This window comes from Pseudophryne corroboree, chromosome 1, assembly GCF_028390025.1.
Source record: "Pseudophryne corroboree isolate aPseCor3 chromosome 1, aPseCor3.hap2, whole genome shotgun sequence".
In the NCBI taxonomy this organism is placed as follows: Eukaryota; Metazoa; Chordata; class Amphibia; order Anura; family Myobatrachidae; genus Pseudophryne; species Pseudophryne corroboree.
Window position 1 is genome coordinate 1062824494 of NC_086444.1, and position 17252 is coordinate 1062841745.

Consider the following 17252-nt stretch of genomic DNA (forward strand, 5'->3'; position numbering starts at 1 on the left):
GCTATTTTTAGTTTCTCAGTTTGATTATTGTTATAAACGTATTGCAGCGGTTCCAAATACACACTGGAAATTCCTCAGCCAAATACATGCAAATGTAATTACACAAAAGAGAAACGTGTATAATAAATAGTTACATACTTAAAACATACGATTCCTAAACTAAGATTTGTACATTTCTTTTGTTATTATTATTATTATTATTATTATTTCATTATTATTCTTTAATGTTTTGTTTTTTTCTCTCCCCGTAATTTATTGACCAATAGAAGCATGTGGTGTATATGAATTGACCGTTCCATAGGACCACTGGTGTCCGTAAAAAAAAAAAATTCTGGAAGGATGTTATTTGACATCTTACTATCTTTCTCAGTGAAAGACTTGTGTTGAGGTCATTGCCGAGGCAATCTGGCTGCCTATGTTTTCCTTGAAGATAGCAAAAGAATGTTGACTACTATCTTGTCCTTGTTTGTTAATGTGAACTCCTGGCATGTATATCATTGTCTTCTATTACATTTGTTCAGATTTTGAGCCTGTAGCCTTTATACAAAATAATAATAATAATAATAATAATAATAAAAAAAGAATCACTTTCTTTAAAATCTGGTGAGACTCTGTGGGAGCGTTGCAGAACGCATGCCCCTGTTGGTGGAGCGTATCTTGTGTTTTTATACTGTCCTTGTGCAAGAATTAATGTGTAGGTAATATTGAGTTGTACAAATTGTGTTTGCAACTATACTATTAAGAGGTGTTAATAGGCAGAGCCGGATTATAGGTGGGGTGACAGGGGTGGCCGTCCCGGGGGTCTCCACAGGTTCACCAAGATGGGGGAGAGGATGCTGTGCACTCTGGACCGCTATGCATCCCGCGTTTATCCCCGTTGGCTGTAGACGGGATGTCACAGAGAGATCAGGGTGGTCTCTGACCAGTGCGTGAGATTTCTAAACTCACAGCAGCGACATTGGCACTGCAAGGAAACAGCAGCAGCCTCAAAGTGCCCGCCATCCGCCGAGGGAGAGATCTGTGTGCTGCCCAATTCCCCCCTCCCCCCGTTCCGCTGGTAGGCATCACTGCCTGTGGGCCCACCCCTTCCTTAGGGATCAGGTTCCACATATGTTACTTTGTACTGCACAGGACTATGGTGTAATTCCTACAGTGCATTGCTGTTATCAATCTGGTACATTATCATGCACGCACTAGCAGTATTTACTATATATAATGCATTCGCCAATGGTTAGCTAAGCTTCTAACTGCCTCCAACTGCATTCTCAAAACTGCATTTCCCCGGTGGACCCTTCATGCCCCAGTCCGACACTGGTAGCAGGGTTGTATTAAGTGAGATGGGGACCGACGTCACATGCCAGTGGGTCTCCAGGAAAATGGCACAGCTGGACTATGGCGAGCTATTATAGATACTCCACTGACTAGTAGCAAAGCAATTGCACCAGAAGATATGTACAACTCTACATGCAGACAAATGTATGCATTTTTCAGTTTACGCAGTTCGGTGACAACACACAATTTCCAAACACTACTGCATCGGGCCCAATATGTGTGTTTTACTGGATTTTCATATAAGAACACAACCTTCTCCTCCTATTTAGTGATGGTCTATTTACAGGGAAATACCCTGTAGCTTAGGAGTCACACAAAAGCCTCTTGCGAATGTCATCATTTTGGGGCATAGCACTTGTTTATCCTTGTTTTTTGTGTAGGTGCTTTTAGTGGCGTCACTAGGGGGGTGCGGAGTGCAATGGGTGACACCAATTGAGCGGGCTACACAAAAGTAGAGCAGTGGGTGAGTAGATCTCTTGGAGTGCTGGGCACGCCCCCAGAATGATTAAAATGGGGGGCGCTGCAAGGCTACACCCTCTTTTTTGGGCATGCACAGGGTCCAGACTTGGTCTACTGTGACACCAACCCCAGTGACGCCACCGAATGCTCTCCTGTTTCTAGTTCATGGCCTATGTAGAAGCAATAAAGAATTACCATATTTCTGAAGCCTCATAAGGTGTCTTTATGGTCATCTGGCTGTTCAGTCCCCTATCACACAGGCATATGCATTTATACAGCCAAGTCTGGAGGATGTAACTGTTCGGTACCGGTGTTCGTCCGACAGGATATATATACCATGTCTCCCAGTGGATAGATCTCTCTTAGACTTTACTATGCAAGTTAAGAATATTGATTGGTTGTCTTTTAACCTATAAACTCTTTAAATATAAACTTGAACTAATGTGCTGAAATATAAGCAGGAATCCCTGGATTCTGGGAAGCATTCCTGGGTATTTGCTAAGCATCTGTTGATCAGAATACTTAACTAAACAAGTATTCTACAATTACCTTACAAAGAACTAAAGCTCAAATAGGGTTGAGATTTCCTAAAGGTTAAAATAGTCAGACTAGGTGGGTTCTTCTGGAAAAAGGCTTAATATCTCAGTTTCCCATAACGGTTGTACTATGGCTTCTGGAGTCAGAGGGTTTGCATCTTCTTACCCATTCTGTGGTGGTGTTATCAGCGCGTAAGGCTTAGCTGGAACTGGTGTCTAAAATAGATGATAACTCTTTTCCATCTACCGACCTGTCATTAGTAGGCATTGCCTCACTGTTCCCAGACTTAAAATTAGACGTCTGGGTGTCTCATGGCCTGCTTGCACTTGGTGGGGCTACCACTGACGGTGTTCTACTGCCATTCAGCCAACTTCAATCTCAATTTTCCCTTTTCCCTAGGGACTTTTAGAAATACTTACAATTACATCACTGGTTGTACAGCACCACAATATCGCCCCATAGAGTTTACTCGATACCTAAATATTTACGAGAATTAGTTGCTAGAGTTGATAACAAAGTTGGTATAACAAGGTGGTATAATTTCCTTATTGGCCTACAATCTCCTGCAAAATTAACCTCCCTTGTTAAGTGGGAAAACGATCTTACATGCACGATTACAGATGAGGATTGGCAGAGGGTTTTCCATAAGTGTTTCAATTTATCTAAATGTATGTCTCACATAGAGCATTTCTATAAGCTTGTGCACCGCCGTTATTTAACTCCCTTTGAGACTCCATCCAATTTGGCCATCCATCTCCAATATGTGCTGGCACAATTGTAACAATGTCAGAACGTTGTTCCATGTTTTTTGGTCCTGCCAGCACCCATTAACCTTTTGTCTGCAGTTTTTACCCTTTTATCAAAAGTTCTGGGTTTCCATATCTCCCCCCACCCTAAATTAGCCTTACTCCATCTGTTTCAAGATGATCTCTCGCTGAACGATCGATATGTGATGGGCCACATCTTAATATCAACTAAACTCACGATCGCACAAAATTGGCGCACATCCACAAATTCTCAATTTAGCTGCGGTTGAAGCCGCGTCTAGTCCCATTATGAATTTGAAACCGCAGGCTTACCCTATTCCCCTCAATCGTCAAACCACTTTCTCCGCTGGTTTTCTTGGTTTACGTATAGGTCACATACTTTGGTGTGAGAGACCCTCTATACAGTTTGTTCCCATTGACTCGTTATGGGCTTTTGTTATGCTGATGATGTTGTGCTGACGTTCTGCTGATATTGGTGGTCATTCCAAGTTGTTCGCTCATTGCCGATTTTCGCTATGCTGCGATTTGTTGCTATATGCGCATGCGCATGGTACGCAACGCGCATGTGCTAAGTTATTTAACACAAAACTTAGTAGATTTTCTGGTGTTCGTACGACGCTTTTCAGACGCACTGCTGTTCAGTAAATGATTGACAGGAAAGGGGCGTTTCTGGGCGGCAACTCAGCGTTTTCACGGCGTTGGCTAAAAACGCAGGCATGTCAGTGAAAAACGCGGGAGTGTCTGGAGAAACGGGGGAGTGGCTGGCCGAACGCAGGGCGTGTTTGTGACGTCAAACCAGGAACTAAACGGACTGAGCTGATCGCAATCTGTGAGTAGGTCTGGAGCTACTCGGAAACAGCAAATAATTATTTAGTAGCAATTCTACTAATCTTTCGTTCGCACTTCTGCTAAGCTAAGATACACTCCCAGAGGGTGGCGGCCTAGCGTTTGCACTGCTGCTAAAAGCAGCTAGCGAGCGAACAACTCGGAATGAGGGCCATTATGCCCTAAGCTTGTATAATGATTTAATATAATGTACCTGAATGTATATACATATGTCTAATTTTACTGTGGACCTGTGTGGAAAGATTACCAAGTAACCATGTCTGTATCAGAATTGTATCCGTCGTCCCCCCCCCCCCGTGCCCACCCCTGTCCCCCGCCCCGCCAATCCCCTTCTTCTCCTTTTTTTTCTGTATCCCTCTCCCCCCCCCTTTATATGTTCTAAAATCTTTAATAAATATCTAATGTTGAAAAAAAAAAAAAGAAGACTAGATGGACCAAATGTGGTTCTTATCCACAGTCACATTCTATGTTTCTATGTTACCCAAAAGTCAATGGGAAAAATACACCAACCAGCCATAACATTAAAACCACATGCCTAATATTGCGTAGGCCCCCCTCATGCTGCCAAAACAGTTCTGACCCATCGATACATGAACTCCACAAGACCTCTGAAGGTGTCCTGTGGTATCTGGCACCAAGAAGTTAGCAGGAGATCCTTTAAATCCTAGTAAATTACAAGGTGTGGCCTCCATGGCTCGGATTATTTTTTCCAGCACATCCCACAGATGCTTGATCGGATTGGGATCTAGGGAATTTGGAGGCCAAGTCATCACTTTAAACTCTTTGTCATGTTCCTCAAACCATTTCTGAACATTTTTTGCACTATGGCCGTGCCCAATATCTTGATGAAAGAGGCCACTGACATCATGAAATACCCTTGCCATGAAGGGATGTACTTGGTCTGCAATAATGATAAGGTAGGTGATACATGTCAAAGAAACATCCTCATGAATTCGAGGATCCAGGGTTCCTAAAAGAATATTGGCCAGAGCATCACACCGCCTGCTTGCCTTTTTCCCATAGTGCATTCCAGTGCAATATGTTCCCCAGGTAAATAACGAGCATGCACCCAACTGTTAACATGACATAAAAGAAAACATGATGCATCAGACCAGTCCACCTTCTTCCATTACTCCTTGGTCCAGTTCTTCTGACACATGCCCAATGACAGGTGCTTTCTTTGGTAGACAGGGGTCAACATAGGCAGTCTAACCATCTGCAGCTATGCAGCCCCATATGTAGTAAGCTGTGTGTCCAGACACCTTTCTATCATATCCAGCATTCATTTTTTCAACAATTTGTGTAAAAGTAGTTTTTCTGTGGATTTTACCAGACACGCTAGCCTTTGTTCCCCACGTGCAGCAATGAGCCTTGGGCGCCCATGACCCTGTCACTGGTTATCCTTCTATGGACCAGTTTTGGTAGGTACTAACCACTGTATACCTGGAACACTCCAAAAGAGCCATTTTGGAGATACTCTGACCCAGTCATGTAGCCATCATAATTTGGCCCTTGTCACTCATGAACTAAATGTTCACTTGCTACCAAATATAATCCCACCCCTTCACAGGTGCCATTGTAACGAGATAATCGGTGTTATTCAGTTTACATGTCATTGGTTTTCATGTTATGGCTGATTGGTGTATATTCAACAGCTCTTACACTAAACCATATATATTGACTCACATTGACCTCTGTCAGTAATGTATCTCTGCTTTTTATGCAATTTAAAAACATAATAGTACATTAGCAATCAGTGTGCAACAATTGTTTTCTTTAAATAAATTGTTCTTTACCGTGCGGCTAGTGTAACCGATTCCTGTAGTTTGGGAAATAAACATTTCAATAGCATTCTCCCGGAACACGTTACAATAGTGCAATCACTGATTGTGATTTTAAAGCCGTCCACACGAACTGTGTATCTTTCTATCTTTTTATCTATCTATCTCTTCTATCTATCTATCTATCTATCTATCTACACACACACACTCTCTCTCTCTCTCTCTCTCTCTCTCTCGTTATATTGTATATTGTATATTGTGTGGCACATCATCAGGCAGTCAGCTCTCTGCTCTCTCCTAAGCTCTCACAACCCATATGCTAGTAGCCAGTGATGTAAATGTACCAGCTGTTTGTAGAGAGCCACTCTGTGTCGTGCAGGAGGCTGGTCCCTTTACCTTACATCAGCCTGTTTCCCAGCATAAGTCACTGTCTCGCCATCCATGCTGCATTGTCTCTAACCCTTCACGTCTCTACCAATCTCACATCCAAATGAACTAATCCTCTTACAGGTCAATGATTTTTTATTTTTTTTATACTCCCAGCATTGCTTAGTATGAGATCTCAATGAGAACCATGATGTGCTACATCTGATGTAAGCAACTAACCAGCCATCTGAGAAAGAGTTGTCTGTCCTAGAAGCTGGAAGCCTTTTTCTTTTTATCGTACTAGCAGGCAAAGAAATTGGTGAGGAAGAAGCCATACTGACGCTGTGCTCACAATGAAGGCTCTACTGTTATTGGTTCTACCTTGGCTAAGCCCTGCCAACTATATAGACAATATGGGCAATCTTCATTTCCTGTATTCTGAACTGTGAGTACTCACAGTGATACTATATGTGTGTCTGTGTGTCCTGTCCACGTCTGTGTCCGAGCCCTCCCTGCCTTGGTAACTGGAGGTAAAAGTCTGTCATTCTGTACCTTACACGGATAGGTCACAACCAAGTTCTGTTCTGCATTAAAGATAATCCCCTACAATAAAATATATATGTGTATTATGCTTTTCTGTGTTTTTGACTGGAAACTGTGTGCCATGGCTCTCTGGAATAGACAAAGGAAATACAGTTTCATATGGCTGAGAAGGTGTTAAATCTATAGGAATTATTTTAGATTCATATATTTCTTTAATCAGGAAAGAGAGGTTTTAGAGTATAGGTAGAATCCTCAGAAGAGATGCTCCTCTGAATAAACCTTTCAATGAACTACCTGTACAGTAGGTGTGTATGCGCTGGGTAACACAAAGCAATGCCACATTGTATCAGTGGTATACTATACGCCAGCCACTGACTTATTTACCCCAGGGCAAAATGTCTTTAAACAGTGGCACAGCACTGGAATTTTATTATTATTATTATTATTATTATTATTATTATTATTTTATTTATTTATTTATTTATATAGCATCAATCCATTATTATTATTGTTTTTTTATATGGCATCAATCCTATAATACAGAGATGTAAGAATATGTAGTCCCTTGCATCACTCCCTGCCCCATCAGAGCTTACAGTCTAAAATTCCCTGCCATACATACATATATACATCCTAGGGTCGGTCAATTTGTCAGTTGTTAACCATACTGTTGGTCTTCCCAGGACCAAGCCTGTCCCTTTAAGATAGCTCATTTGTATGCATAAGGAAGATAATTAGCGTCCTTTCATTCAAGCAGAATCTTCTTCTTTTGCTCATGAATAAACAACAGGGAAATGAAAATCATCTGTTTGCTGACATGGAGACAATCCATTTCCACATGTAGCGACAGTGAAGTGAGCAGGATTTGTGTGTGTGTGTGAAATATCTTTATGATAAATTCATTTCCCCTATGACTGTGCTTGCTTTAAGCATAAGTAATACAGGTCACAAGTGAAATACGTGTTGAACTGGTCACTGTGAGCACTGGAGTGATGGATGAGCCCTGGAGACTGGAGGGACTAGGTTAAAGTGACATTGCAGGACCCCTTCCATCCAGGATCTCCACCTGACAGCAAGTATGCCTGCCCCAATTAAACAGACCTAACAAATGGGGACTGAAACAAAGAGTTTATTGTAGACTACATCCTGATCTCTTGCACATCGTTAATCATTAATTAATAGCTCTGTAATTGCTCATGGCATGACTGAAAAAATGGGGCTATAGCAGCCATTCCTCTTCTCCAATTAGCTCTCTGTGAAGTGTGAATCAACAGATATGTCTTGTCACGTGTCCGTGTGTTTATGCTTTGTGATCTACCTTTGCAACAGGGTGACATGCAGACACACATACAGTAGGTGTAACCGGTATAATAATTAATGACACATCCCAAGCACTGATTAGAGGTAATCTGGCACACTGTAGGCTTTCCAATGTCAACAGATGAATCAATGAATGGGCTGAATGGAGATAAGCTACTGTTAGCGTGTAGCGTGTACATTCAGTGTAACTGCTCTTAAGGCTGCCAATACTTGTGTCTTATCAGGCAAGGTTAAACATAAGGATGTCTTCTGAACAGTGACTTTTCCTAAGTGAGATTTAGAAACCTTTGCCTACAGCATATTGACATGTGGTAGATAATCATCACACAAGCCGTATTCAGGTCAAATGTTTTTTTTTTTTTTAAATACAAACATAATATTTTTGACAAAGTCAGGGAAAACGCATTGCACTAGTCAGACTCATTTGCCTGTACAATCAGCAAGAAAGCACCACCCACTTACACTATGACATCACTCTACCTGATAAAATAAACAAACAAAAATACAAAACAGCATAGATTAAAAGATGGATGTCAAAGTTATTCAGTCAAGCTGACCAGTTTAATGTATTTTTAACTGTCTCTATATTATTAAATTGTTATTAATGTATTATTCAATTGTAAGTTTCATACTCTTTGTTAAATTGTTTTAGCGGTACGAAGAGCATTCCACGCAGGAATATTATTTGGTTAAGAGAGTTTGCTGCACAAGGTGAACTACGAACAAGAAAGTTTTGCTTTATTTCACCAAACATTAGATTGTTTTACAAACTGGGCTAAGTGAGGGGCAAGAATATAGGTGTTGATAAATAGTCATCTACAATTTCATAAGATCTCCAATAAATATGGCCATGTTCCAAATCTACTGGCCGAACACTTGGCACTTGGGAAATATCGTATGGGGGGGGGGGAGTTCTGTAATTTGCAGCATAATTACTAAATTCCATTTACAAATTACCTCAAGTGTACCGCTCACTGGCAGTGGAGTTTTACACTCTTGTTAAGCTGTTTATGGTACTTACTGCAAGTATAGTTGGACAAAAATTAAATTTTTCTCCCACAAAACTCAATTTTTTTGTGCAACAAAAAACAAAATGTTATCCCTTAGTTTTCTGCTGAGACACATTTTGTGCACTAAGGGAAAAGGACAAAGTGGATGATGTATGGGGTGTGTAATCGCAGCCAAAGTACAGTAATGCCACCTATACCATTGTTGTCTCCAGGAGTGAAGCTGGCATATTTTGCATATATAGCCAGTTCTGATTTTATGGGCACATGTAGCACATGCAATTGGAATACAAATGAAACCTGATCCCCAGTGACTATAGGAGACATTCGGTGACCATTTATGTGTGTGGCATTCCACAATTCCATATAAAACATCAGTATTTATATCTTTTGATCTTGCTTCTAGTTTTCAGTGCCTCTCTATATTTTTAATAGTCAATTTAATAGCAAATACTCAGGACTGGGACCTTATCCATATAGTACTAGGTTTTATTGGTAGAACTGGGAATAACACTGGTTTAATAGAACTTGTGTCCCACTGAAAAAGTCGGGAACGCCCAGCTATTTTCCAATTGAGAGAGTATGAATAGAACGTTGGAAAGTAAATGATAAGATTTTACTCTATATTACTCTTAACAAACAGATTTAGGGACCTATGTACTGTCTGGAGAGAGATAAACTACCAACCAATCAGCTCCTAACTGACATTTTTCAACATGGCAGTTAGAATCTGATTGTCTGGTACTTTATCCGTATCTCCCAACTGACCCGATTTTGGTGGGACAGTCCCATTTTTCAGGCATTGTCTCGCTGTCTCACCTGCGGGTCACAATGTCCCACGTGAAGGGGAAAGTTGGCAGGCCCCCTCTCACTTGCTGCTGTACTTAGCAGAGCAGCGGTGAATAGAAACTGTAGCATGCACACAATGTCTATTCACCAGGATAAAGGGACTGGGGACATAGTCAGCAGCTCACAGTGCCCTGGGCATGTCCACAGAGTGATGAAAATGAGGCATGGCTCGCAACTGCGGCAGTTCCCGCAACTCCACGCGCCCTACCTGCGAGGACACCCCCCCCTAATTTCAAGTGCACGCTGATGCTGTCCCTCTTCCAGCCCGGCCAGAATTGGGAGGTATGCTTTATCTCTCTCCACTTTCTCTCTCCAAGGCTTAAGGGGGGTACACACGGAAAGATCAGTGCTTAAATTCTAAGCAATCTGACTAGATTGCTTAGAAGTTAAGCATGGATCTCTCTGTGTGTACCCCCCACAGTGATATCGCCGGTGCTAGATTGGCCTGCATGAGGGCTCAATCTAGCACATCGCTCATTTCACCCGGTGAAATGAGCTGGCCCCCTGTCCGACCCCCTCGCTCAGCACACATCGCACATCGAGAGAGATGTTTGCTGAGCGGTCTGTATTAAGATCGCTCAGCACACATCTCTCCCGTCAGTACTGGCCATTAGTCCATAGGCCACCTAGTTACCAAGACTCAAACATACACGATTCAGGTCACATTGTTAATTTGATCCAATCTTGCTGGACATGTTCTCACTATCTTTAGAATTTCTTGCATATTTTTCATGCCAAACTAATGTTTTTGAGATTTGCTTTCTTGAAAATGATGCATTGTCATTAGCATGCTGTTACACGTACTACTTACACCAGCGAGTCAGAGAAACCGCCGTCCAAAAATACTTCACACGTCCTGTAAAAAATCCTCTGGTATGAAAGTTTTTGGCAACAGGCATTTGATATTTCCAAGCTTTTCTCTCGGCCTGTCCTAGAACCTTTTAGCAGGCAAACCTAATAACATTTTTGTGAGAAAGCAATCCCAGCTGCCGGTGTCATAGCAAATAAACTTCAGTTGCACAACTATTTACTTTCCTTCATTTTTACTTATTTAGCCAGTCTGCATTTCAGGCTGTCTGTCCATTGGAGCAAGGGAGCAGTCTACTCCAGTACAGTATACTGCTACAGCTAAACTTTCTAGGACCAAGTTCCAGGGACATGGTTAAAACCCACCATAATATAAATACTGTTTGGGGGCAGATCCACTGTCTCTTTTCCCATAAGCTGGTTCCTGAATGAAGCTACTGTCATCCCAGGTCTATCTGAGCTGCAAAATTTGAGCTCAAATACACCATCATTTTTTAGTAAGAGTGACTATAAATCAGTGGGGCTGCAGTAAAAGATGGGAGTAAATGTTGAAAATCAGTCATCTTTAAGAAGAGGAGGTTGGGCAACAAAGAGTGTACAATAAAACCTCAATGTTGAAGTTGTACACTAGCATACCTACCAACATGACCCTCTCCAGGAGGGACACAATGCTCTGCTTCTGGACTTTTCTCTTAATTTATGATTGCCGGCACCTGTGTTGAACAGGTGAATGGATAAGAAAGGTGTTACAGCACAGGTGATGGCAATCATTAAGTCCAGGAGCAGAGCATTCTGTCCCTCCTGGAGAGGGTCATGTTGGGAGGTATGCACTAGTCTTTTAGGGGTCTGCAGCATTCATGAAGCAATGAAAAGTGTGGAGAAGTGAGCCAGTGGAGAAGTTACCCATGGCAACCAATCAGCATTGAAGTAACATTTATAATTTGAATACTATACAATTGTACGGAGCAGCTAATTGGTTGCCATAGGCGACTTCTCCACAGCCTCACTTCTCCACCGTTATCACTGCTTGATTAATAGACCCCTTTGTCACGTTGCACAATTGCCTTTGCTTGTAGACATCAAAAAATGATACCCTCCCCTCATCTCTCAACCCTAACAAAATAAATGACTACCCACAGAACATATGTTACACAGGGTGAGAACCTTATATAGTGACTGACTGGAAAACCCACTTGTCCTGCTCACTTAAATAATATTTTATCATTCGCCTGCTGTACAGCTGCTAGATGAATATCAATAGGACATCTGGGACTGCTCGTCCAAACTTAATAACGCTTTCATAATAACCAAACATTTATACAATTTAATTGAAACTGTATACATATACGTCTTATCCTCATAGGAACAAAGTAGTTTTGTGCACTTTATAACAGCTTTAATATGAAAAAAAAACTATGACTGGATTATAACACATTTTTCTTCATATTTATTGTTGATTTGTGTTTTCTTGTTTTCTTTGAAGGTATAGTAAAATATAATGTAGATTTATATGTTGCAGACATGCCTATGGCAAGCTTTTGTTTAATGATGATCTAGAAAAGTGGTTCAAAAACTCCAACCTCTGGACCCCAAGCATTTCATGTTTTCCAGCTCACCCAGCAAGTGCACAGGTGTATTCATTGCTCATTGACACATTTTAAAAGATCCACAGTTGGGGCTAATTATTACACTTGCAATTTTGAGAGGAGACCTTGAAACCCTGAACTATTTGGGGTCCTGAGGACATAATGTTTGAGAACCTGTGATCTAGAACATAGGTTCTCAAACTCGGTCCTCAGGACCCCAAACAGTTCATGTTTTCCAGGTCTCCTCACAGAATCACAAGTAAAATAATTAGCTCCACCTGTGTCATACATCTGTGCACCTGCTGGGTGACTTGGAAAATGTGAACTATTTGGGGTCCTGATGACCAAGTTTGAGAACCACTGATTTAGAAGAATTGCCTCAGAGTAAAAATATTTTGTGAGTGTTGCAGCCAGGCAAATGCAGCTTAGCTTACCAAAGCAAACAGTTAGATGACACCATCTTTCTGGAATTGTTATAAATGTCCCATACTGTAGAACTGAAGAAGGTTTTGCTCCGACAAGTGCAATAACCCAATACTTTCAATTCAATATTGTTGGGAGCTAGAAGGGGTCTAGAGCAAGTGTTGCGATTGATAGGCCGTGGACTGGCATTATATAGCTGCTTTAGCTCAGTGATGTAGAGTATCTATAATGGGTGCCAGTGGCGGAACTACCACCAGTGCAAGCAGTGCCTTGCACTGGGGCCCACCACTGTCTAGGGGCCCAAAGCAGCGCGGCATGTAATGAGTCAAACTGACTCATTACATGCCGCTGTGTGCTGCGGGCCATCACTGCCCGCAGCAAACAACCGCCCTCCGAAGAGAGGAGCGCATCGGCCACGGGGGAGGAGGGGGAGGTGAAGGAGGGAGCTGCAGCAGCGCTGTGTAATTGGTGGAGGCGCTGCTGCTGCTGTCCCTCTCCTTCACCATAGGCTGTCCGCCGCTGTGAATGCTGGGAAGCGCATCCCAGCATTCACAGCGGCGGAGGACAGCCTATGGTGAAGGAGAGGGACAGCTGCAGCAGCGCCTCCACTAATTACATTGTGCTGCTGTGGCTCCCTCTCTCCCTCCCTCCTTCCTCCTCCTCCTTCTCCCCTGCCCGGGATCTCTGCCAGAAGAAGCTGCACCGAGGAGCCTGACTGCCAACGGAGACTGTAAGTATAATCTATTCTTTCTTTCTATCTATATATTCTGTCTGCCTTAATGTGTAAAAAGGGGGACGCTGTCTGTCATAATGTGTAAAAAGGGGGACGCTGTCTGCCGTAATGTGTTAAATGGGGGACGCTGTCTGCCGTAATGTGTTAAATGGGGACGCTGTCTGCCGTAATGTGTTAAATGGGGGACGCTGTCTGCCGTAATGTGTTAAATGGGGGACGCTGTCTGCCACAATGTGTTTAAAATGGGGGACCGTGTCTGCCGTAATGTGTAAAAAGAGGATGCTGTCTGCCGTAATGCGAAAAAAGGGGAATCTGTCCGCTGTAAGATGTAAAAGGGTTTCTACCTGGTGTAGTGGTGCTACTGTGCGCTGTAATTTGAATAATGGAGACTACTGTGCACGGTTATGTGAATTGGTATTATTTTGTGGCCACACCCCTTCCCCCTGAAGCCACACCCCTATATTTTTTGTGCGCGCCAGTGGCACGCACTGCCCCTGTTTTACATAGAGGGGGAGCTCCGATGCCATTTCTTGCACACAGCGCTAAAATGTCTAGTTACAGCACTGTTGCTAGGTATCCATTTCTCTGGCCCTGAGCAGGTCCCCCTCGCCAGATCCTCTCCAGGGGTGAGGGGGTGGACTTGGATGGGATGGGGGGGGGGGGCAAAAGCATTTTGTCGCACCTGGGCCCACCGCTCGCTAGTTCCGCCACTGATGGGTGCAGTGTGCATATGGGCCTCAGTTGCATAATCATAAACAGTGTACCGATCACTCTGTATAGCTAAAGCTTGAGGCAAAATTATGGCTTCCATCGCTGCAGCATTCAAAGCATTAGGCCTTATTCAGGTTTGTTAGCAAACCAAAAAAAGCAAGAAACTAAGCAAACCCATGTTGCGCCGCAGGTGGGGCAGATGTAACGTGCAGAGAGATTTAGATTTGGGTGGGGTGTGTTCAAATGGAAATCTAACTTGCAGTATATATAAGCAGCCAGTATTTACCCTGCCCCACCTACAGTGCAACATGGCTTTGCCTAGTTGTTTGCTTTTTTGGTTTGCTTAACAAACTGGAATAACCCCTAATGAATCTACTGTAGCATTCAAACATTTATATTGTCATTGATTGCTGTCAAGTTGGTGGTTCTTAAAACCTTATTTTAGCTTTGGTTGAACCGCTGTGAAGCCATCATGTTTTAGAAACAGCCTGCTACACATCGCCAACCCAATTTCTGGCGGTGGCAGAGACCCGGCGGGATGCGGGCATCGGCAAGTGCATACACACTTGCCGATGCCAGTGGGGAAAGGAGCAACGCCGGGGGGGGCGGAGAGGGGAACGACGCCTGTCGTTAACGAGGACCTCCCTCGTCTGTACATGTTCAGACGAGGGAGGGGGTCGTTAACAATGCGCGCATCGTTAACGACATTGAGTGTACACACTGGATGAGATTGTAAAAGATTGTAAAAGATCTCCCTCAGCTTGACCCTTCTGAGCGAGATCTTTTACTTTCTCGTCTAGTGTGTATGGGGCTTTAGAACCATCCAATTTACTAAGCAGCATCTGGGAGACTGCCTTAAAACCACAGTCAAAACCACCCAAATAGTAGTTTCTGACAGGTGAGACAGGTTAAAAAGCTTGTTCCTGTCTGATAAGTTAGTTGGATGCAGCGGTTTTATGGTGGTTTTGTGGCGTCTTTTTCCATTGGTTTGAGCCAAGCAGTTGGAGAGTGAAAGGCCAAACTGCTGATTAGTAAATCCAGTGGTTTAGAGGTCAGAACCCCCTGCAAATCCGCTGTGTAATGCCCCTGGTCTCTCTGACCTGCGGTGTTAGGATAAATAAATACAGTATATAGCTGTTTTTGAATGCCAAGTCCTGTAAAAAAAAAATGTACAAATATAAAACAATGACCTTATTAATGGCTTTTTTTTTGTTACAAAACTTGTTTAGCGGGAAAAAAGTGTTATCTACTGATTAGATGAAAATAGTTTTTTATCCCAATATTGCAGCTAGTTTAGTGTGATGAACCGCAAGTACCCTAAGCTCTGCACCGGGATGCAGTCAATTTACCTCCAATCAAAATACAGACAAGGTCAAAATCCCAACATGGACAAAATACCAACATTTAAAATACCGACAAGGTCAAAATGCCGACATGTAAAATGCCGACAGGTCGAAATACCGACATGAGTTTTTCAGGATTTTTTTAATTGAAACCGACTTGTTCATACTTTACCATCCGAGCAAGCCATGCGAGAGGACGCAGCACACTTACATGGTGTCCATGTTGACCTATGTCGACATACACAAAAAAAGGACGAAAAACGCATGTCGGTATTTTGACCTGTCTGCATTTTACATGTCGGTATTTTACATGTCGGTATTTTGTCCATGTCGGGATTTTTGACCTTGTCAGGATTTTGACCATCGGTCAATTGCTGTCGGGATTTCGACCGTCCGAATTTTGATTGGAGGTATTTCATACCGATCCCGCTGCACCAACTTTAGACCCTAATCTGCAGAATGTTAATTTTTTTCTTTCAAAACTTCATAAAGTTTTTCTAACCCGAGCCGTTAGATTGCTGCCCTAGCTTTATGGTTCTATCCCCTAGCTATATAAAAACTTCAAATGTAGTGCCTTTTCGTGCAAATCTGTGTCTTAGTCGCAATGCGTTGCAACAAAACCGCTTTGCGGGACTGCACTGACTAATTTGATATGTGACACTTGTATATCGGTGTGTATATAAGTACCTTGTTAAAGAAACAAGTTCACTTCACGTACTGTAAAGTAGGCGCATTTTGCGCCCCAGACGTTAGCAGGGCAGACGCACATATGAAAAACCGCATTTAGGTGTACCGGCCTACTATTTCTACCACCGCCAAAAAAAGTGTTGCAACCATTTTAATCTTCCAAGAAAAGCCCATGGCTGTAACACATTTCTGTACTTTGCACCATGTTATGAAAGAAACATCTATATCTTGTTTGTGTATTTGAGATTTCATCTGAAATGTATCTGGCAGCCCTTAAAGCATTGAAGGCTTGGGTTTGGTTCCAACTAGAGCCTTATCTATGTGGAGTTTGCATGTTCTCCCCATGTTTGTATGGTTTCTCTCCAGGTACTTTGGTTTCCTCCCACATTCCAAAAACTCGCTGGGAGGTTAATGGCTCCTGACCATAGTGTGTGTGTCTACAGCAGGGTAGGGAAGATATATTGTAAGCAGAGACGTGTGCATCTGAAGAGAGGCATGGCCTCATGGGGAAGGGGTGTGGCCTTGCAGAAGGCCCCGTTACATCACTCCGGGGGGTATTCCCAGCATTCCTGAAGATGGTGAGCTGCCCCGAAGTCTCTTTCTGCACAGCCAGCTCCTCCTCAGTGACTGCATGATAATGTCACAGTACAGCACCTGGCACCCAGTCACTGCGATCCGCTTCCCCTGCACTACCTTGTGACACTGCTGATTGTGTGCTCCACGGGGACAGGGACTGATAATAATGACTGGACAGTCACTGTCACATGCTGAGTAATATGTGCGCTATATAAGTAACTGTTAATAAATATTAAATGAAATGAACTGTAATAGATGGGAGTAGGCCATACAGTAGCAGGCAGCCACAGCTGTTGATGGTATTTTCTTTTTGCAACAATGTTGCATATCTCTGAGACACATTTTACCTGTTTTGCTTCAAAGACCATGATAAACATTTCTACGTGTGTAACACAAATTATTGAAGCCCATTCCACATACTAAAAATAGCATACGCAAACATTCTGCATCAGTACTGACATTGCCTACAGCTCTCAGAGGTGTTAACGCTCTGGAAATAAAGTGGCTTTGTATGAGAACACTCATAGGACATTTGGTAAATCTCTTCTAAAAGTACATGGCTTGTCATTGATTTTTAAC

The 17252-nt window shown here is 42.7% G+C and overlaps 1 protein-coding gene across 7 annotated transcripts in view; it reads left to right on the forward strand.

Annotated features, from left to right (window-relative positions):
- Positions 1-17252, forward strand: part of LNX1 (ligand of numb-protein X 1) — a 291491-nt gene that overhangs the window by 53115 nt on the left and 221124 nt on the right. The window contains exon 2 of one of the 7 annotated variants that reach the window (XM_063920929.1): positions 6266-6533. The exons of 4 other annotated variants lie outside the window; for them this stretch is intronic. In XM_063920929.1, coding sequence (XP_063776999.1) covers positions 6442-6533 — 92 coding nt within the window. In that variant the 5' untranslated portion in view covers positions 6266-6441. Of the gene's footprint in view, positions 1-6124; positions 6534-17252 lie in introns of those variants that run through there. 2 more of the 7 variants (XM_063920928.1, XM_063920930.1) reach the window with 2 other exon arrangements.